The 21,486-nt window shown below is 40.9% G+C and overlaps 4 protein-coding genes across 4 annotated transcripts; all 4 read right to left on the reverse strand.

Moving 5' to 3' along the window:
* Positions 1 to 6,725: 6,725 nt before the first annotated feature.
* Positions 6,726 to 10,056, reverse strand: LOC138352584 (uncharacterized). Its single transcript, XM_069305074.1, has 4 exons — positions 9,751 to 10,056; positions 9,101 to 9,551; positions 8,580 to 9,022; positions 6,726 to 6,947 (listed from the first exon to the last, which is right to left on the reverse strand). Exons 1-4 carry the CDS (start codon positions 10,054 to 10,056, stop codon positions 6,726 to 6,728), a joined length of 1,422 nt encoding a protein of 473 aa, XP_069161175.1.
* Positions 10,057 to 10,325: 269 nt separating this feature from the next.
* Positions 10,326 to 10,860, reverse strand: LOC138352585 (GRIP and coiled-coil domain-containing protein-like). The gene is made up of 2 exons (XM_069305075.1): positions 10,769 to 10,860; positions 10,326 to 10,686 (listed from the first exon to the last, which is right to left on the reverse strand). The coding sequence occupies exons 1-2, from the start codon at positions 10,858 to 10,860 to the stop codon at positions 10,326 to 10,328; spliced, it is 453 nt and encodes a 150-aa protein (XP_069161176.1).
* Positions 10,861 to 11,995: 1,135 nt separating this feature from the next.
* LOC138352586 (uncharacterized) lies at positions 11,996 to 12,610 on the reverse strand. The gene is made up of 2 exons (XM_069305076.1): positions 12,509 to 12,610; positions 11,996 to 12,412 (listed from the first exon to the last, which is right to left on the reverse strand). Exons 1-2 carry the CDS (start codon positions 12,608 to 12,610, stop codon positions 11,996 to 11,998), a joined length of 519 nt encoding a protein of 172 aa, XP_069161177.1.
* A 70-nt stretch (positions 12,611 to 12,680) lies between these two features.
* LOC138352588 (uncharacterized) lies at positions 12,681 to 13,943 on the reverse strand. The gene is made up of 3 exons (XM_069305077.1): positions 13,773 to 13,943; positions 13,494 to 13,691; positions 12,681 to 13,145 (listed from the first exon to the last, which is right to left on the reverse strand). The coding sequence occupies exons 1-3, from the start codon at positions 13,941 to 13,943 to the stop codon at positions 12,681 to 12,683; spliced, it is 834 nt and encodes a 277-aa protein (XP_069161178.1).
* Positions 13,944 to 21,486: the final 7,543 nt, after the last annotated feature.

The raw sequence follows: 21,486 nt of genomic DNA on the forward strand, positions 1-21,486 counted from the left end.
TCCTACCCCTCTCTGTCTTGTACCCATTTTTGGCCTACCCCTCTCTGTCTTGTACCCATTTTTGGCCTACCCCTCTCTGTCTTGTACCCATTTTTGGCCTACCCCTCTCTGTCTTGTACCCATTTTTGGCCTACCCCTCTCTGTCTTGTACCCATTTTTGGCCTACCCCTCTCTGTCTTGTACCCATTTTTGGCCTACCCCTCTCTGTCTTGTACCCATTTTTGGCCTACCCCTCTCTGTCTTGTACCCATTTTTGGCCTACCCCTCTCTGTCTTGTACCCATTTTTGGCCTACCCCTCTCTGTCTTGTACCCATTTTTGGCCTACCCCTCTCTGTCTTGTACCCATTGTTGGCCTACCCCCACCCATACTCACTAATCCATCCCCGAATAATCCAATTTCCCCATCCGTATTCATGCTTCCTGCGCCCAACTCTTTGGCCAGCTCTTCCTTGATTTGCCCTTGAATAGCTTTTGAACACTTGTTTTTGTCTCTCAATCTCACCCTGTATTTGGTGAAATATTTCTATTCTTTTCCAGGATCAAATCCTCAATCTAATCGATCCTCCTCTCAACACAATTCCCTATCACTTTATAACACTTATCCTCCTCTTCCCTGATGCTGCTTGACCTGTTCGCCCTTCCTGATTGTGTCATAGCAATATACTACCTTATCAACAGGGATCCCAATTACCTCGGTCTGTAGGCACAAGTGATCGTTACCTGGCATCTTCTCCCAGGTGTGGTGTAGGGTCAGATGAGGTCAGGGGGATCGGTGTGAGGTCAAAACGTCACACCACGGGTCTACACCACATGTGGTACAACACCTATTTACAAATACACTATTTCAGCTTTCTCTCTTCACTTTCTAATGGTTTCTGTCAGTTTACCAGATATTCATTCACTCATATACAGTTTTTTCACTGCTTGTAGAATGTTTAACTTTTCCAACTTAATAGAAAACACTGGAGCTTCACAACCCACAATCTTTGACCATGACTAATGATTGTATTCACCTAGTTGTGCTTGCAGGGGGTTGAGCTCTGCTCTTTCGGCCCGTCTCTCAACTGTCAATGAACGATAATTATTTTTTCTCACACACACACCCAGGAAGCAGCCGTAACAGGTGTCTAAATCTCAAGTACCTATTTACTGCTAGGTAACAGGGGCATCAGGGTGAAATAAACTCTGTCGATTTGCTTTCCGCTATCGCCGGGGATGGAACCCCGGTCCCTAGGATTACGAGTTCTGAATGCTGTCCACTCAGCCTCCAACCGCCCATAAAAGTGTTAAATACCCATGTATACATGTATACCCATGTATACATGTATACCCATGTAGTGTGTGTACTCACCTAATTGTGCTTGCGGGGGTTGAGATCTGGCTCTTTGGTCCAGCCTCTCAACCGTCATCAACTGATGTGCAAATTCCTGAGCCTACTGGGCTCTGTCATATCTACATTTGAAACTGTTGATGGAGTCAGCCTCCACCACATCACTTCCTAGTGTATTCCATTTACTTACTACTCTGACACTGAAAAAGTTCTTTCTAATGTATCTGTGGCTCATTTGGGTACTCAGCTTCCACCTGTGTCCCCTTGTGCGTGTGCCACCCGTGTTCAATGATCCATCCTTGTCCACCCTGTCAATTCCCTTGATAATTTTTTATGTGGTGATCATGTCTCCCCTAGCTTTTCTGTTTTCCAGCGATGTGAGGTGCAGTTCACGTAGTGTGTCCTCATAACTCATGCTTCTTAGTTCTGGGACTAGCCTAGTGGCATATCTCTGAACTTTTTCCAGCTTCGTCTTGTGCTTGACTAGATACGGGCTCCATTCTGGGGCTGCATACTCCAGGATTGGCATTAGATATGTGGTATACAATGTTCTGAAGGATTCCTTACACAGGTTTCTGAAAGCAGTTCTGATGTTAGCCAGCCTCGCATAGGCCGCTGATGTTATTCCTTTGATGTGGGCTTCGGGAGACCTTATTATTATATGAAAAATTATGAAAAATTATTTTCATAATTTCTCCCATAAATTTCCATTTGAGCCTGTTTGACCCAATATTTTATCGGATTAGGGAATTGGTATCTGATTCCTATTTTGTTAAGAAAATCAAACGCTATTTGAGTAATCCCTAGTAGTTTACTTAAACTAGAGTAGTGACTAGGATCAATAGCCAAGGTTCGAGGGAGTTCTGTGTCTCAGTGGGGACAGTGATATTGGTCACTACGACTTGTGGCTTTTGTTTAGGCCACTGACCAATGAATAGCCACTGGGATCCATTGAACCACATCTCGGCTTTGGCTAATTGCCTCAATCTCGATAAAGGTAGTCAGCTGGGTTTTCCTTTTTGGGTACATGTCTCAGTTTGTAACCTGCTGACAACTCTCTAATCTTTCTAACACGATTACTGACATAGGGAATTTTATTATGGTTGTTTTTTACCTGTTGTAAGATTGCTTCATTATCTGACCACATTACTATCTCAGAGAAGTGACAATTATTTAGTGTCTTGGTCAGGTAATGAGCCAATCGAACACTTATTAATAAACCCGTTAATTCCATTTGTGGCAATGACCGCTTCTTCAGCGTTGCCACTCTGGCTTTAGAAGTGAGCAGTATTGACTGCTCAGTGTTCACTTAATAGGCTACTGCGCCACACAACTTTCCCGACGCGTTGCAAAACACATGTAATTTGATAAGTTGTTCTAGTCCTATGGCATAACGAGGGAATTTAAGTCTAATGAGGATACTTAGATCCATTGTCATCTGCTGCCATCTTAGTCCAGACGGTGTTGGCTACTCTGTTGTTTTTCCTGACCGCAGTAATATGTGTCGTCTACCTCCGGAGACTAGCATCTTCACATCAGAACTTTATGCTATTCTCTATGCTCTTCGTCTCCTGCTTTCTTGTTGTCAATCTTCCTTTGTGGTTGTCGTTGACTCTCGAATGCGCTCATGGCTCTCGGGTCCTTCAATCCAGTCCATCCAGTGGTCGTCAAGATTCAACATTGGCTGTTTCTTATTTCCAGTAAATTTAAGTCAGTTGAGTTTTGCTGAGTTCCCAGCCATATTGGTGTTTCTTTAAATAAGCATGCGGACACTGCCGCTAGGGAAGCTGTCCACTCTTGTCCCATCTCCTGTAAAGGTATTCTTTATTCCAACTTTTACCCAGTTATTCATTCCTCCATCCTTACCCATTAGCAGGATTGTTGGTCCTCTGTTACTGGTAACAAACTGCGTACTCTTAAGGGTAGTGTATCCTCATGGCCTTCCTCCTACCACCGTAACCGGTGATGGGAAACGGCTCTGGCGAGATTGCATATTGGCCATACACGCTTAACTCACGGTCACTTAATGGAGCGCTACCCTGCTCCTTATTGTCCATATTGTATTGTCCCTCTTATAGTCGTGCATATCCTTGCTGAATGTCTTGACTTCCAGGACGAGCGTGTGTCTAGCTTTCCGACCGTCCATTGCGGTCGCTTGTCCATCGATTGGGTATATGGACAGACATTAAGGGGAAGCAAGGATACAGTTTGAGGTACAGCAGTGGCTAGCTATGTCAGTGCCAGTGAGAGTTGAAGGCACTCACTGTGCCACCAGGGTAAAAGTCCAGTGGAGATACTCCTTGAGAGATCCAGTGGAGGAACTCCTTGAGATACCCAATAGAGGTACTAATTGAGAGATTAGTTTCTGTACTCACTGAGACAATGCTAACAAATTTACAAGACTGTCCTAAATTGTCTTCAAGCTGCACTCGTACATTGCTCGTGCTTGACGCTCGTTTAGACAACCAGGTCGTCAAAATATGCATGCATTAAAGGGTGCTCTCCTATGAGGCACGGAAGGAATTAAAAAAGAAGGCCGTGTCCACAATACTGACAATAATGCACTCGCTCTGTGATGCATAAACAAGTGGGAAGGTGGTTCCTAGGTCACCTTTCATTAACACAAAATAAAGAACGAGTAACGTAACTCTGAATAAGATGCACTAATTGGTAGGCTCGTGGGGAAATGAATCAATATATTATGCCAAACACAAACGCATAGGCCTGGTTTGGTATGCACCCCCCCCCCTCAAATTACCAAAAACTTACAAACAAGCAAAATTTCTCCCTTGATCGAATTCTTGGCGAATCAGATACTATTGATATCGTTCCTCTTATGAGTTACTGTTCTTGTATTGACATCCTTGGTGATATTTAGCGCCCTCTGATTATTCCGCACATTCGATGGTGCTACATAGCCTTCCTGGTTTAGTGCCTTCTTTTGATAATTACTTCCTTACTTGCCAACATTCCTGCATGAGGAGTTTGCCCTTAATTAAGATGAGGCTGATCAACCGCAAAGGGTCAAATGGTTTGCTGACAAAGGATAATAATTTCTTCATGGTTAAATCAGTTATCAGTCTCCACTGATTTAATGTTTATCTCATCAGAGGTGGTGTCCCATTCTAAACTAAGGACTTGCAAGTGTGAGGTACTTTGTAACCCGGAAATTCAGCTCTATTAACTGATGTAGTTGCTTATTGTTGGAGGCCATGACTGGATATTGGTCCCTAACAATTCTCGATTAGCCTCATGATATATTTAAATTAATTTTGTTTCATCACTGGTAGTTCCCTGGAAATTGTCATATAGACTATTGCTAATCTCGGTCTTGTGAAGACTATTAGATTTCTTCAAATGCATATCCAATGTTGCTTGAAGAAAAAACGGAGAAAATGTAGCTCCAAATAAAACTGAAGCAAACCTATAGGTAACGGTTTCACTTTGTGGATTATTAGGATCCTTTATCCAGAGGAACTTTGTGATATTTCGGTCTTTCTCTTGAAGACCTACTCTAAGGAAAGCCTTGCTTATATTGCAGTGTTGACATAGGCTCCTAGACGAAACCGTAACAGCACATCATTGAGTCTTTGTATCAGACTCGGTCCAGTTTTCAGGCATTCGTTCAGTGAGACACTATTTGCTTTTGCCTTGGCACTACAGTTGAATGTGATCCTAATGTGTCTAGTAATTGAATATTTCAACACGGCATTGTGAGGTAAGTAATGTCCCTCCTAAGAGTTATCATTCTCGACGATTTCAGTGAAATTGTTGTCAAATTGCTGTTGTATTAAGTCGTGATACAGTAGTATTTTACCAGGTTGCTAATTCAATCGAGCCACCTGAGATTGCCATGAAATGGTTTACAGGTTTAATTTCCATGATTATGATTTAATTTCCAATGTCAATCTAACCCAGTACTGATACTCTTTATAGATGACTGAATCTAGATATTGTTGATGAGTCCAGGTATCATCTGGACTGGGTTATTCAGGGACGATACCTAAGGTGTCTAGATCCATAATTTATATACAAAAGGATCAGAGGTATCCTCAGTCATGTCTCTGAACTGGAGTGGTGACTGTTCCAAGCCTAGTCACGCAACCATTATTGAATTAACTTGTTGACTGTTTACTGAATCGGATATATTTGGATGTAACACTGGTCCAGTGAGCAATTTGCCCCTGGCTGTTAGTAAAAGGTTCATTCCCTGTTGCTTGGTGCATCCAGTAATAAAATTATTGTAATAGTCTGCACCTAAGAGTACACCGATATCGGAGAGGTGATCAGACTTGAATTTATGATCAGCCAACTTAACTCCTTTACTTCTAAGCTTTGCTGTGTTCCTTAGACCATAGACATACAGGTCAGATGGGATTTTGTATACTACAATAGCCTGCACTGGGTGGGTATAGCCTCCTAGGCATACTAGAACTCTCACGACTTTATAATCTTGAGGTCCTGTGTTTGTTAAAAACCCTGAGTTGTCCAATTGTTGTTAGTGAACAATTATCCATTGTTTATATAACCGGACCTAAGTGTCAGTAGTTTAAAACACATGAACGTAATGTTCAATCTCACTTGACACAAGGGTTTAAGTTTCAATTTGTCAGCTACCTGCTGGGTAATAAATGTTTTCCGTGGCCCTTGGTCAAAGAGACCATATGTAGTGATCTTAGACTTCTTATTTGTTAGCAGCAGCTGAGCTGTAGGTAACGTTGCATCATTATCTGATTTAGTAGCAAGTACATTGACCTCTTGATGTACCTTGTAGTACTGTACAGTGGTAGAAGTATTCTGTTCCATTTGGGGTTTTGGTGACCTCGGTCGCAATTCCCCACACAGTACTGAATGGTGCTGGCCCTTATGGCCTTCTTACACACGTGTAATACAGTTATACAGGTATTAGGATCATGTGGTCTCAAGCATCTGGTGCATCTGGGTATGATTGACACTGATAGATCAGATGTTCTTCTTGACAGAACAAATAGCTTCTTCATCCTGTAGTCGTAGATGTCACAGCTTTGGGTGCTTCATTGACTTCAGGTTTGGAGGGACTTACTGAATACGTACATACATTACCGCTCTTCCATCTGGGAGTGGAGGTAGTTGATTTAGATTTATGTTTGTTGGACATAATTGGTGTATTCCTTAATTTCATTGATTAATCAGTGATTGACTGATTAGGTTCAGATTTATTTTATCATGAGCCTACGGCCTGTTGACAGTAATTCTCAGTCCCTCGAAAATCTGGTCAAGGGAAAGGACCTCTGTTTTGTAATGGGAGGATTTCTGCTAAGATATTTCATGGAAGTTTCCTTTGAAAGAGCAGTTTCAGTGACCATTCTGAAGCTGGCACATTTACTATTGTACCTAATGCTTTCACAAGGGACTCTACTTCCAACTAAACTCTTGAAGGGAGTCGGGTTGACTGCTAGGTGGACTTATATCCACTAATTGATAGTAAAGATTAGCTACACTTATTTCCTTGTTGCAGTAATTAACTTCCAACATGTGTATAGCTATATCATAATTATTGTCCTCAAGAGACAAATTAGCTATAACCTTCATTAGCTTCCCCTTTGAGGAGACTTTGAAGGTAAGAGAATTTAGTTCCTTTTGTTATGGATGCCTTGGAATGTATATGGGCATCAAAGGATGTCCAAAAAGTGTCCCAATTCCCTTCATCCAGTCCAGCCAAGGGGGGCAAATCTAAAGGAGGTAAACGTGCCTCTGTTTGAGCTGTACTGGGTTGAGGTACTGTTAGGCTAGGTGTTACTTTATGTGTATTTATTAAATCAAGTAGAAGATTAAACTTTTCTTGGGTCTCATCCTCATACTGAGATGTTTCTGCTATGATATGGTCTATTTCATCAGGATCAGTGTCACTATTGTTCAACACTACGATCGCTGATCGGGGGTAACGGTAGTGTGACAGGTGAACGAATTAAATATCTTATTATCCGTGTAAATGTGTTCTTATTGACCCTCCTTTGATAATCTGCTAGTGAATCTGTCTGGGAACTTAGGTCTTTATCTAAGTACACCTGGAGATACTTGGAGATACTTGGAGATATTCGGAGATATTATTCTCCACGGAACACCGTGGAACTTCATACCTTTAATAACTGCGTTACGGTGCCCAAGAAGATGATAAGGAGAGTAGGGTATCACAAGGTCTGCTGGACAGGTACGATCAAGGAAGGTTAGACAGACTGACTGGTCGGACTGACTGCTTACTGTCCAGGAGGTTCGTGGAGGTGGTTGTGGATGTGGGATGGTAGGAACGGTCGCTAGTTTGTGGATAATGATGCAGCTGGTAGATGCTGGTTGGTCATGCGAGAGATGGAGGTAGTTGGGACGGTAGGAGAGGGTGCGGGTGTGTGACGGAGAGTGTGTACTTGGCTTGGATTACACTCCGCTCGGACGGAGAAGGGTGGTCTATGGGGAAAGATATATGGAAAAGTGATACGGAACAGATGCATCGGAAACAAGGAGGAGGAGGACGCCGGGTAAACGTGGCACTTAATTTATGCACTTATATGCACAAAAATGCACTTAACCTAACGAAATTTGGCGCTAATTGATCTTTTGGAAAGTATTCATCTATGTAAACTAACACTTTACTACTACTGTTTCAACAACTGATAGAGTAAAACAAAAATATATACTGGTATTTTTTTTGGTGTAAACAAGAAATTAACGATACATGTATGACAATGAATGAAAGACGACGTCAGTGATAACAAAACAGAACTATAATTACTGGTGTGGGCACACGGTTTGTGTTGGAAGCTAGCAGTGAGCATCGTGGTAGCTGTAAAAGGTGCAGGTAGCGAAGATGGTGGTGCCGCCATGGTAGTGTTGAGAGGAATGGTGGTAGGGCACAGGGTGTTAGATGATGGTTGGCGTTGGTGGAGATGGGGCGACGGTGTTAGTAGAGAGATGTTGTAGATACTGTGAGTGGAGGTGTTGTTGGTAGATGAGGATGTGAAAAAAGTAGATGGTGGTAGATGGGGGGATATGGTAGGAAATGAGGGTGGTAGTGGAGGGGGTAGACGGAGAAAAATGGTAAGTGCTTGGATGGGTGAGCTGAGAGTGCGTTGAAAGGAAAGGAGGAAAGAAAGGCTGAGACGTGCTGGTAGAAGATATTGGTTAACAGGGGAGTACTAGTAGACAGCGATGGTGGTTGAAAGCACACACGCTAAAAACGTGCGAATAACTCTCCGCACTTATAACTCCCTTTACTACGTTTAAGTCTATGCGATATGCACACTTGATGATGTTTACAGCATTTGCACATTTCTTCTTGATGATGCCAACAGTATTTGCCCACTTCTTCTTCTTCTTCTTGATGATTTCTACAGCATTTGCATCCTTCTTCTTGATGACGTCTACAGCATTTACACACTTCTTCCTGATGATGTCTACATCATTGGCACACTCCTTCTTGATGAAGTCTACAGCATTGGCACACTTCTTCTTGATGATGGCTACATCATTTGCACCCTTCTTCTTGATGATGTCTACATCATTTACACACTTCTTCTTGATGATGTCTACATCATTGGCACACTCCTTCTTGATGAAGTCTACAGCATTGGCACACTTCTTCTTGATGATGGCTACATCATTTGCACCCTTCTTCTTGATGATGTCTACATCATTTACACACTTCTTCTTGATGATGTCTACAGCATTTACACACTTCTTGATGATGTCTACATCATTTACACACTTCTTCTTGATGATGGCTACAGCATTTGCACACTTCTTCTTGATGATGTCTACAGCATTTGCACCCTTCTTCTTGATGATGTCTACATCATTTATACACTTCGTCTTGATGATGTCTACAGCATTTACACACTTCTTCTTGATGATGTCTACATCTTTTACACACTTCTTTATGATGATGGCTAAAGCATTTACACACTTCTTCTTGATGATGTCTACATCATTTGCACACTTCTTCTTGATGATGTCTACATCATATACACACTTCTTCTTGATGATGTCTACAGCATTTGCACACTTCTTCTTGTTGATGGATACATCATTTACACAGTTCTTCTTCTTCTTGATGATGGATACATCATTTACACAGTTCTTCTTCTTCTTGATGATGTCTACATCATTTACACACTTATTCTTAATGATGTCAACAGCATTTGCACACTTCTTCTTCTTCTTCTTCTTATTGAAGAAGAAGCAATAACACTACAGCAATAGTGTTATTGCAGTCTACAGCAATAACACTTCTTCTTGATGATGTCTACAGCATTTGCAAACTTCTTCTTGATGATGTCTACAGCATTTGCAAACTTATTCTTGATGATGTCTACAGCATTTGCACACTTCTTCTTGATGATGGTTACATCATTTACACACTTCTTTTTGATGATGTCTACATTTTTACACACTTCTTCTTGATGATGTCTACAGCATTTGCACACTTTTTCTTGATGATGTCTACAGCATTTGTACATTTCTTCTTGATGAAGTCCACAACATTTCCACACTTCTTCTTGATGTCAACAGCATTTACACACTTCTTCTTGATGATGTCTACAGCATTTACAAACCTCTTCTTGATGATGGCTACAGCATTTGCACACTTCTTCTTGATGATGTCTACAGCATTTGCACCCTTCTTCTTGATGATGTCTACATCATTCATACACTTCATCTTCATGATGTCTACAGCATTTACACACTTCTTCATGATGGCTACAGCATTTGCACGCTTCTTCTTGATGATGTCTACATCATTTACACCCCTCTTCTTGATTGATGGTTACATCATTTACACACTTCTTCTTGATGATGTCTACATCATTTACACACTTCTTCTTGATGATGTCTACAGCATTTGCACACTTTTTCTTGATGATGTCTACAGCTTTGTACATTTCATCTTGATGATGTCTACAACGTTTCCCCACTTCTTCTTGATGATGTCAACAGCATTTACTCTCTTCTTCTTGATGATGGCTACAGCATTGCACACTTCTTCTTGATGATGTCTACAACATTTGCACCCTTCTTCTTGATGATGTCTAAATCATTCATGCACTTCATCTTGATGATGTCTACAGCTTTTACATACTTCATCTTGATGATGGCTACAGCATTTGCACACTTCTTCTTGATGATGTCTACATCATTTACACACTTCTTCTTGATGATGTCTACAGCATTTGCACACTTTTTCTTGATGATGTCTACAGCATTTGTACATTTCATCTTGATGATGTCTACAACGTTTCCCCACTTCTTCTTGATGATGTCAACAGCATTTACTCTCTTCTTCTTGATGATGGCTACAGCATTGCACACTTCTTCTTGATGATGTCTACAACATTGCACCCTTCGTCTTGATGATGTCTAAATCATTCATGCACTTCATCTTGATGATGTCTACAGCTTTTACATACTTCATCTTGATGATGGCTACAGCATTTGCACACTTCTTCTTGATGATGTCTACATCATTTACACACTTCTTCTTGATGATGTCTACATGCATTTACACACTTCTTGATGATGTCTACATCATTTACACACTTCTTCTTGATGATTATTACAGCATTTGCACAGTTCTTCTTTGATGATGTGTACATCATTTACACACTTCTTTTTGATGAGTGCTACAGCATTTACACCCTTCTTCTTGATGATGTATACATCAATTGCACACTTCTTCTTGATGTTGTCTACAGCATTTACACACTTCTTCTTGATGATGTCTACATCATTTACACACTTCTTCTTGATGATGTCTACAGCATTTGCACACTTTTGTTCGATGATGGGTACATCATTTACACACTTCTTCTTGATGATCTCTACATCATTAACACAGTTCTTCTTCTTCTTGATTATGTCTACATCATTTAAACAGTTCTTCTTCTTCTTGATGATCTCTACATCATTTACACAGTTCTTCTTCTTCTTAATTATGACTACTTCATTTACACAGTTCTTCTTCTTCTTGATGATGTCTACATCATTTACACACTTCTTCTTGATGATAGCTACAGCCTTTGCACCCTTCTTCTTCATGATGTCTACAGCATTTGCACCCTTATTCTTGATGATGCATCATTTATACACTTCGTCTTGATGATGTCTACAGCATTTACACATTTCTTCTTGATGATGGCTATAGCATTTACACACTTCTTCTTGATGATGTCTACATCTTTTACACACTTCTTGATGATGGCTACAGCATTTGCACCCTTCTTCTTGATGTCTACATCATTTGCACACTTCTTCTTGATGATGTCTACACATTTACACACTTCTTCTTGATGATGTAAACATCATTTACACACTTCTTCTTGATGATGTAAACATCATTTACACACTTCTTCTTGATGATGTCTAAAGCATTTGCACACTTCTTCTTGATGATGGGTACATCATTTACACACTTCTTCTTGATGATGTCTACATCATTTACACAGTTCTTCTTCTTCTTGATGATGTCTACATCATTTACACACTTCTTCTTGATGATGGCTACAGCATTTGCACCCTTCTTCTTGATGATGCCTGCATCATTTACACACTTCTTCTTGATGATGTCTACAGCATTTGCACACTTCTTCTTGATGATGGGTACATCATTAACACACTTCTTCTTGATGATGTCTACATCATTTATACAGTTCTTCTTCTGTCTTGATGATGTCTACATCATTTACACACTTCTTATTGATGTCTACAGCATTTTCACACTTCTCCTTGATGATGCCTGCATCATTTACACACTTCTTCTTGATGATGTCTACAGCATTTGCACACTTCTTTTTGATGATGTCTACAGCATTTGCACCCTTCTTCTTGATGATGTCTACATCATTTATACACTTCGTCTTGATGATGTCTACATCTTTTACACACTTCTTCTTGATGATGGCTACAGCATTTACATACTTCTTCTTGATGATGTCCACATCATTTGCATACTTCTTCTTGATGATGTCTGCAGCATTTGCACACTTCTTCATGATGATGGCTACATCATTTACACACTTCTTCTTGATGATGTCTACAGCATTTGCACACTTCTTCTTGATGATGGGTACATCATTTACACACTTCTTCTTGATGATGTCTACATCATTTACACAGTTCTTCATCCTCTTGATGATGTCTACATCATTTACACAGTTCTTCATCCTCTTGATGATGTCTACATCATTTACACACTTCTTCTTAATGATGTGAACATCATTTGAACACTTCTTCTTGATGAAGTCTAACAGCATTTGCACCCTTCTTGTTGATAATGTCTACATCATTTGCACCCTTCTTCTTGATGATGTCAACAGCATTTGCTCACTTCTTCTTGATGATGTCTACAGCATTTTCACAATTCTTTTTGAAGATGTCTACAGCATGTGCAAACTTCTTCTTGATGATGTCTACAGAATTTGCACCCTTCTTCTTGATGATGTCTACAGCATTTGCAAACTTCTTTTTGATGATGTCTACAGCATTTGCAAACTTTTTCTCGATGCTGTCTACAGCATTTGCACCCTTCTTCTTGATGATGGTTACATCATTTACACACTTCTTCTTGATGATGTCTACATCATTTACACACTTCTTCTTGATGATGTTTACAGCATTTGCACACTTCTTCTTGAAGATGTCTACAGCATTTGCACATTTCTTCTTGATGAAGTCTACAACATTTCCACACTTCTTCTTGATGATGTCAACAGCATATACACACTTCTTCTTGATGTCTACAGCATTTACACACTTCTTCTTGATGATGTCTACATCATTTACACACTTCTTCTTGATGATGTCTACATCATTCACTCACTTCTTCTTTATGATGTCTACATCATATACACACTTCTTCTTGATGATGTCTACATCATTTACACACTTCTTCTTGATGATGGTTACAACATTTGCACAGTTCTTCTTGATGATGTCTACATCATTTACACACTTCTTCTTGATGATGTCTACATCATTTACACACTTCTTCTTGATGATGTCTACAGCATTTACACACTTCTTCTTGATGATGTCTACATCTTTTACACACTTCTTCTTGATGATGGGTACAGCATTTGCACGCTTCTTCTTGATCGTGGCTACATCATTTACACACTTTTTCTAGATGATGTCTACAGCATTTGCACACTTCTTCTTGATGATGAGTACATCATTTACACACGTCTTCTTTATGATGTCTACATCAATTACACAGTTCTTCTTCTTCTTGATGATGTCTGCATCATTTACACACATCTTCTTTATGATGTCAACAGCATTTACACACTTCTTCTTCTTCTTCTTGATGATGTCTACATCATTTACACACTTCTTCTTTATGATGTCAAAAGCATTTACACACTTCTTCTTCTTCTTCTTCTTCTTCTTCTTCTTGATGATGTCTACAGCATTTACACTTTTCTTCTTGATGATGTCTACATCATTTACACACTTCTTCTTAATGATGTGAACAGCATATGAACACTTCTTCTTGATGAAGTCTACAGCATTTGTACCCTTCTTGTTGATGATGTCTACATTATTTGCACCCTTCTTCTTGATGATGTCTACATCATTTGCAAACATCTTCTTGATGATGTCTACAGCATTTACAAACTTTTTTTTGATGATGTCTACAGCATTTGCACCCTTCTTCTTGATGATGGTTACATCATTTACACACTTCTTCTTGATGATGTCTACATCATTTACACATTCCTTCTTGATGATGTCTACATCATTTACATACTTCTTCTTGATGATGTCTACAGCATTTGCACACTTCTTCTTGATGATGTCTACAGCATTTGCACACTTCTTCTTGATGATTGGTACATCATTTACACACTTCTTGATGATGTTTACAACATTTCCAGACTTCTTCTTGATGTATACAGCTATGGGTCTCCTGACAGCTGAGTGAACAGCGCTTCGGATTCGTAGTGCTGAGGTTCCGGGTTTGATCCCCAGTGGAGGCAGTGACAAATGAGCAGAGTTTCTTTCACCCTGATGCCTCTGTTACCTAGCAGTACATAGATACCTGGGAGTCAGACAGCTGCTTCGGGCTGCTGCTTCCTGGGGGTGTGTAACAAAAGGAAGCCTGCTCGAGGACTGGGCCACGGGGACGCTAAGCCCCGAAATCATCTCAAGATATAACCTCAAGCATTTGCACACTTCTTCTTAATGATGTCTACAGCATTTGCACACTTTTTCTTGATAATATCAACAACATTTCCACACTTTTTCTTGATGATGTCTACAGCATTTGCACACTTCCTCATGATGATGTCTACAGCATTTGATTTTTTTCTTAAAGTAGATAAAATCTACTGGAAATGTTTATAATATAGTCTATGCACTAAAAAGCACACATGATATTAACTCTATGCACTTAAGACCCCTTTACATGTTTCAGTCTATGGGAAATATTTCTGAAAAGTCTATGTACTAAAAACTACAACATGACATTAACACTACGGAATATGCACATATCTTCTCGATGAAGTCTATGGCACACTTCTTTATGAACATCATAAAACCAAGGCTACACGATTTGCACAATTCTTCTCAATAAAGTCTGGGCCAATTGCTGCTAATTAAAATCCTTTATTACATTTAGGTCTATGCCATTTACACTGCACTGTCTGAATCCCGGACTGTCCATTAAGGCAATTACCCTGGAACTCCATTAAGGTGTACGGCAATCACTCAAATCTTCATAAAACTCAATAAAGGCTATTCGGATTTGCCTGCCATTCCCAGAATGAAAAGGTCACTCAACGGCTTCTTTTCCTCTACTGTAACTTACCTTACAGAGGCCGATGATGAGTAAGAGACACGTGAGCATTCCCACCAAAGAGAGACACAGCATCACCATACCCAGGTACCCGATCACTGCAAACAAAAAATACCCCATTATTACTCCGCTACCTCGATCCCTAGTACATAGTTCATACCTGGGGAATGTCTGGGAACCCTTCAGGTAGTGTTGATATGATATGCATAGTCACGTGGTACTTATAAGTACCAGATGACCAGCAGGTACTTGCAGAATTTGGTAATACACGGATTACCTGACTAGTTAGTGTACCAGTAATGCATGGTGAGTATCTAGGACCTGTATGTAACTAGTAGTTAATACATGGAACCATATATACTTAGGTGCTACTTTGTACTTAAAGTAACTAGTTGCTAATTTATTTATTGGTTTATGCAATACCTGTTTACTCTGCTATCTGGGATACCTCGTTATAGCCTGGTATTAGGAATACCTGTTAGTTATATCTAGTAACTGCAAGCTGTTTAGTATTTAGTAGTTGTTTAGTATCTGCATATCTGACTCTCTATCTAGTACCAAGAGTTTTTAACATCTGGTACCTGTAATACCTGTTACAGGTACCAGATGTTAAAATATTTTTAAGATACAGAGTCATTTTCTTAGACAGCATAAATCTGTTGCATAAGATATACAGAACTGCCTAGTAAAACCTTGTTGTTATTTGATATAATTAGTCATCATACCTGGTACCTAGTTGATATCCTTGAACATCCACTATGTACTTAAGGGATCTAGTTGAACTTGGAATACCCGTTTGAACATAGTCCCTTGTATCCATCAAGCTCAGTGGGTGTCCTTACCAGTTAACTCTGTACTCATCTTAACATACACAAGGTCACCTTCAGTGTATTTTCTAACATACACAAGGTCACCTACATTGTATATCTTAACATACACAAGGTCACCTACAGTGTATTTCTTAACATACACAAGGTCACCTACAGTGTATTTCTTAACATACACAAGGTCACCTACAGTGTATTTCTTAACATACACAAGGTTACCTACAGTGTATATGTTAACATACACAAGGTCACCTACATTGTATATCTTAACATACACAAGGTCACCTACAGTGTATTTCTTAACATACACAAGGTCACCTACAGTGTATTTCTTAACATACACAAGGTCACCTACAGTGGTATTTCTTAACATACACAAGGTTACCTACAGTGTATATGTTAACATACACAAGGTCGCTTACCATGTAGTTTTAAACATACACAAGGTCACCAACAGTGTATTTCTTAACATACACAAGGTCACCACAGTGTATTTCTTAACATACACAAGGTCACCTACAGTGTATATGTTAACATACACAAGGTCACCTACAGTGTATATGTTAACATACACAAGGTCACCTACAGTGTATATGTTAACATACACAAGGTCACCTACAGTGTATATGGTTAACATACACATGTTCATCTATAGTGTAAATGTTAACATACACAAGGTCACCTACAGTATATATCCTAACATTCACATGGTCACCTATAGTATTCACCTAGTTGAAATCACCTAGTTGTGCTTGCGGGGGGTGAGCTCTGCTCTTTCGGCCCGCCTCTCAACTGTCAATCAATTGTTACTAATTACAAACTATTTTATTTTATTTTATTTTATTTTTTCCCACATTCCCCCCCACACACACACACACACACACGCACACACACACACACACACACACACACACACACACACACACACACACACACACACACACACACACACACACACACACACACACACACACAGCCACATATGTCTACCACATATGTATAACACATATGTCAGGCCAATCCTGGAGTATGCAGCCCCAGCATGGAGTCCATATCTAGTCAAGGATAAGACTAAACTGGAAAAGGTTCAAAGGTTGGCCACCAGACTAGTACCCCGAGCTGAGAGCTATGAGCTACGAGGAGAGACTACGGGAATTAAACCTCACTTCGATGAAAGACAGAAGAGTAAGGGGGGACATGAATCACCACATTCAAGATTCTGAAGGGAATTGATAGGGTAGATAAAGACGGTCTATTTAACACAAGGGGAACACGCACAAGGGGACACAGGTGGAAACTGAGTGCCCAAATGAGCCACAGAGATATTAGAAAGAAATTTTTTAGCGTCAGAGTAGTTGACAAATGGAATGCATTAGGAAGTAATGTGGTGGAGGCTGACTCCATAAACAGTTTCAAGTGTAGATTTGATAGAGCCCAATAGGCTCAGGAATCTGTACACCTGTTGGTTGACGGTTGAGAGGCGGGACCAAAGAGCCAGAGCTCAACCCCCGCAAACACAACTAGGTGAGTACACATACACACAAACACACACACACACACACACACACACACACACACACACACACACACACACACACACACACACACACACACACATACACATATTAACACAAGGGGCACACGCACTAGGGGACACAGGTGGAAACTGAGTGCCCAAATGAGCCACAGAGATATTAGAAGGCACTTTTTTAGTGTCAGAGTGGTTGACAAATGGAATGCATTAGGAAGAGATGTGTTGGAGGCTGATTCCATACCCAGTTTCAAGTGTAGATATGATAGAGCTCAATAGGCTCAGTAACCTGTACATCTGTTGATTGATGGTTGAGAGGTGGGACCAAAGAGCCAGAGCTTAACCCCCGCAAGCACAATTAGATAGGTACAATTAGGTGAGTACACACACACACACACACGCATAACAAATGACAAACCATTTGTTTGTTATGTGACAAACATATGTTATGTGACATATGTTTGTTACATATGTTGTAATTGTTACAAACATTGTTTGTTATGTAACATTTGTTTGTTACATATGTTTGTAATTGTTACAAACAATTGTTTGTTATGTAACATATGTTTGTTATGTGACAAACATGTCATTTATGTGTTATGTGACACACATATAACACATAACAAACCATAACAAATGCAGTGTTCCCACAGGATTACTGTGTTGTGTTGAAAGAGAGAGAAGGAACAGGTGGTGGTGTAGCTCTGCTGGTAAGAAAAGGCTGGGACTTTGAACAAATGGTTATTCAGGGCTGTGCAGGTTTCAGTGACTATATAACAGGTACAATAGCAACTGTAGGACAAAAAATTGTAGTCGCAGTCATATATAACCCGCCACCAAATGTCAGAAGACCCAGACAGGAATATGATAGAAACAACATGGCCACCATTAACATAATAGAGAGAACAGCGTCTTCCGCTAGTAGGAATGGATCGGGACTACTAATCATGGGGATTTCAACCACGGGAAGATTGATTGGGAGAACAGAGACCCGCATGGAGGACCAGATACATGGAGAGCTAAGCTGTTGGACGCGGCAACAAGAAACTTTCTTAGCCAGCATATCAAGGGACCGACAAGAATGAGAGGAGAGGATGAACCAGCTATGCTTGATCTGATATTTACCCTTAATGAGTAGGATATAAGGGAGGTTAAGATGGAAGCACCCTTAGGAATGGGTGATCACAATGTATTGATCTTTGAGTACATGGTAGAGCTAGGACTTATCTCCCCCAAAAAGAACTAGAAAACAAAAGACTGGCATACCGAAAGGGAAATTATGAGGGGAGGAGAAGTTTCCTAAGGGATATACCATGGGACACAGACCTCAGAGCTAAGTCGGTACAAGACATGATGGACTGTGTCACCCAAAAGTGTCAGGAGGCAGTAAACAGGTTTATCCCGGCCCAAAGAGAAAAAATCCGAGAAGCAAAAAGAAGAATCCATGGTTTAACAGGGCATGTATGGAAGCAAAAGGTACTGAACAAAAGGGCGTGGAGGAACATCCGAAATAACAGGACACCAGAAAGCAGAGAGAGATACCAGAGAACCAGGAATGAGTATGTTAGTGTGAGAAGGGAAGCAGAGAAAAAATTATGAAATGATATAGCAAGCAAAGCCAAGACCGGCTTTGGGACAGGTCCCAAATCTGCACAGTAAAATAACAACGTACTGGAGTGAACGACATAGAAGAAAATGCAGAATAGAACCAATGAAGAGCAGAGGTGCCATGGGCACAATCAGAGAACACTGTATGAACATCAGAGGTCCGCGGTTGTGCAACGTCCTACCAGCGAGCATCAGAAATATTACAGGAACAACCGTGGACATCTTCAAGAGGAAACTAGATTGTTTCCTTCAAGGAGTGCCGGACCAACCGGGCTGTGGTGGGTATGTGGGCCTGCGGGCCGCTCCAAGCAACAGCCTGGTGGACCAAACTCTCACAAGTCAAGTCTGGCCTCGGGCCGGGCTTGGGGAGTAGAAGAACTCCCAGAAACCCATCAACCAGGTATCAACCGATCCAAAGCTACTCCACACACAGTCACATCAGGAGGAAAACAACAGTGAAAGAACAGGTAATGAAACTTAGAACAGGCGAGGACAGGTATACAGAGAAAGACAAAGAGGCGTGTGAGGAACTCAACAAGAGGTTCCAGGAGGTCTTCACTATAGAACATGGTGAGGTCAATGCGCTAGGAGAGGGGGCAGTAAACTAAGGCGGCCTTGAAAGGGTTCGAAATTACGAGAGAGGAAGTCAAGAGACACCTGTTGGATTTGGATGTGAGAAAGGCTGTTGGTCCAGACAGGATCTCACCATGGGTATTGAAAGAGTGTGCAGAGGTACTCTGCTTGCCACTCTCCATAGTATATAGTAGGTCACTGGAGACAGGAGACCTACCAGAAATATGGAAGGCGGATTATGTGGTCCCAATATACAAAAAGGGTGACAGATAAGAGGCACTAAACTACAGGCCAGTGTCCCTAACTTGTATATCATGCAAAGTGATGGAGAAGATCGTGAGAAAAAATCTAGTAACACATCCGGAAAGAAGGGACTTCGTGACAAATCGCCAACATGAGTTCAGGGAGGGAAAATATTGCCTTGCTGGCTTAATAGAATTCTACGATAAGGTGACAAAGATTAAGCAAGAAAGAGAAGGCTGGGCAGACTGCATTTTCTTGGACTGTCGGGAAGCCTTTGATACAGTCCCTAATAAGAGGCTGGTACATAAGCTGGAGAGACAGGCAGGAGTAACTGGTAAAGTGCTCCAGTGGATAAGGGAATACCTAAGCAGTAGGAAGCAAAGAGTTACAGTGAGGGGTGATACCTCAGATTAGCAGGTTTAAAGTCACCACGTAAAGTCACCAGTGGAGTCCCACAGGGCTTTGTACTCGGTCCAATCCTGTTTCTGATATACGTGAACTATCTCCCGGAGGGTATAGACTCATTCCTCTCAATGTTTGCTGACGATGCCAAAATTATGAGAAGGATTAAGACAGAGGAGGACAGCTTGAGGCTTGAAGAAGATCTAGACAAACTAAAGGAATGGTCGAACAAATGGTTGTTAGAGTTTAACGCAAGCAAATGTAATGCAATGAAGATAGGTGTAGGGAACAGGAGGCCAGTTACAAGGTATCATTTGGGAGATGAAATTCTACACGGGTCAGAGAGAGAGAGAAAGACCGGGGGGTTGATATCACATCAGACCTGTCCCCTGAAGCCCTTGTCAAGAGGATAACATCAGCAGCATATGCCAGGTTGGCTAACATAAGAACGGCATTTAGACACTTGTGCAAGGAATCATTCAGAACTTTGTATACCACCTATGTCAGACCAATCCTGGAGTATGCAGCCCCAGCATGGAGTCCATATCTAGTCAAGCATAAGACCAAACTGGAAAAAGTTCAAAGGTTTGCCACCAGACTAGTACCCAGGCTGAGAGTTATGAGCTACGAGGAGAAACTACGGGAATTAAACCTCACGTCGCTAGAAAACAGAAGAGTTAGGGGGGATATGATCACCACATACAAAATTCTCAGAGGAATTGACAGGGTTGATAAAGACGGCCTATTTAACACAAGGGGCACACGCACTAGGGGACACAGGTGGAAACTCAGTGTCCAAATGAGCCACAGAGATACTAGAAAGAATTTTTTTAGTGTCAGAGTAATTGACAAATGGAATGCATTAGGCAGAGATGTGGTGGAGGCTGACTCCATACACAGTTTCAATTGTAGATATGATAGAGCCCAATATGCTTAGGAACCTCTACACCAGTTGATTGACAGTTGAGAGGCGGGACCAAAGAGCCAGAGCTCAACCTCCGCAAGCACAAATAGGTGAGTACACACACACACACACACACACACACACACACACACACACACACTACACGGCACACACCTCTTCCCCCCCTCTTCCTCACCCCCTTTCTTCCTCACCCCTCTCTCTCCCTCTCCATATCTCTCTCTCTC

The sequence above is a fragment of the Procambarus clarkii genome, chromosome 54 (genome assembly GCF_040958095.1).
Source record: "Procambarus clarkii isolate CNS0578487 chromosome 54, FALCON_Pclarkii_2.0, whole genome shotgun sequence".
In the NCBI taxonomy this organism is placed as follows: Eukaryota; Metazoa; Arthropoda; class Malacostraca; order Decapoda; family Cambaridae; genus Procambarus; species Procambarus clarkii.

Coding starts and splice junctions, on each gene's coding strand:
- LOC138352588 (XM_069305077.1), bottom strand. CDS start 13,943: ATGTTTGCAAATGATGTAGACATCATCAAGAAGAAGGGTGCAAATAAT. Junction 13,692..13,772: donor ACATCATCAAGAAGAAAAGT/GTAAATGCTGTA, acceptor GACATCATAAAG/AAGAAGTGTGTAAATGATGT. Junction 13,146..13,493: donor AGAAGAAGTGTGCAAATGCT/GTAGACATCATC, acceptor ATCATCAAGAAG/AAGTGTGTAAATGATGTAGA.
- LOC138352584 (XM_069305074.1), bottom strand. CDS start 10,056: ATGAAGAAGTGTGTAAATGCTGTAGACATCATGAAGATGAAGTGTATG. Junction 9,023..9,100: donor AGACATCATCAAGAAGAAGT/GTGCAAATGCTG, acceptor TAAATGCTGTAG/ACATCATCAAGAAGAAGTGT. Junction 6,948..8,579: donor ATCGCATAGACTTAAACGTA/GTAAAGGGAGTT, acceptor CCATAACAAAAG/GAACTAAATTCTCTTACCTT.
- LOC138352586 (XM_069305076.1), bottom strand. CDS start 12,610: ATGCTGTTAGACTTCATCAAGAAGAAGTGTTCAAATGATGTTCACATC. Junction 12,413..12,508: donor TCAAGAGGATGAAGAACTGT/GTAAATGATGTA, acceptor CCCATCATCAAG/AAGAAGTGTGCAAATGCTGT.
- LOC138352585 (XM_069305075.1), bottom strand. CDS start 10,860: ATGCATGTAGACATCATCAAGAAGAAGTGTGTAAATGATGTAGACATC. Junction 10,687..10,768: donor GTAGCCATCATCAAGATGAA/GTATGTAAAAGC, acceptor GCAATGTTGTAG/ACATCATCAAGAAGAAGTGT.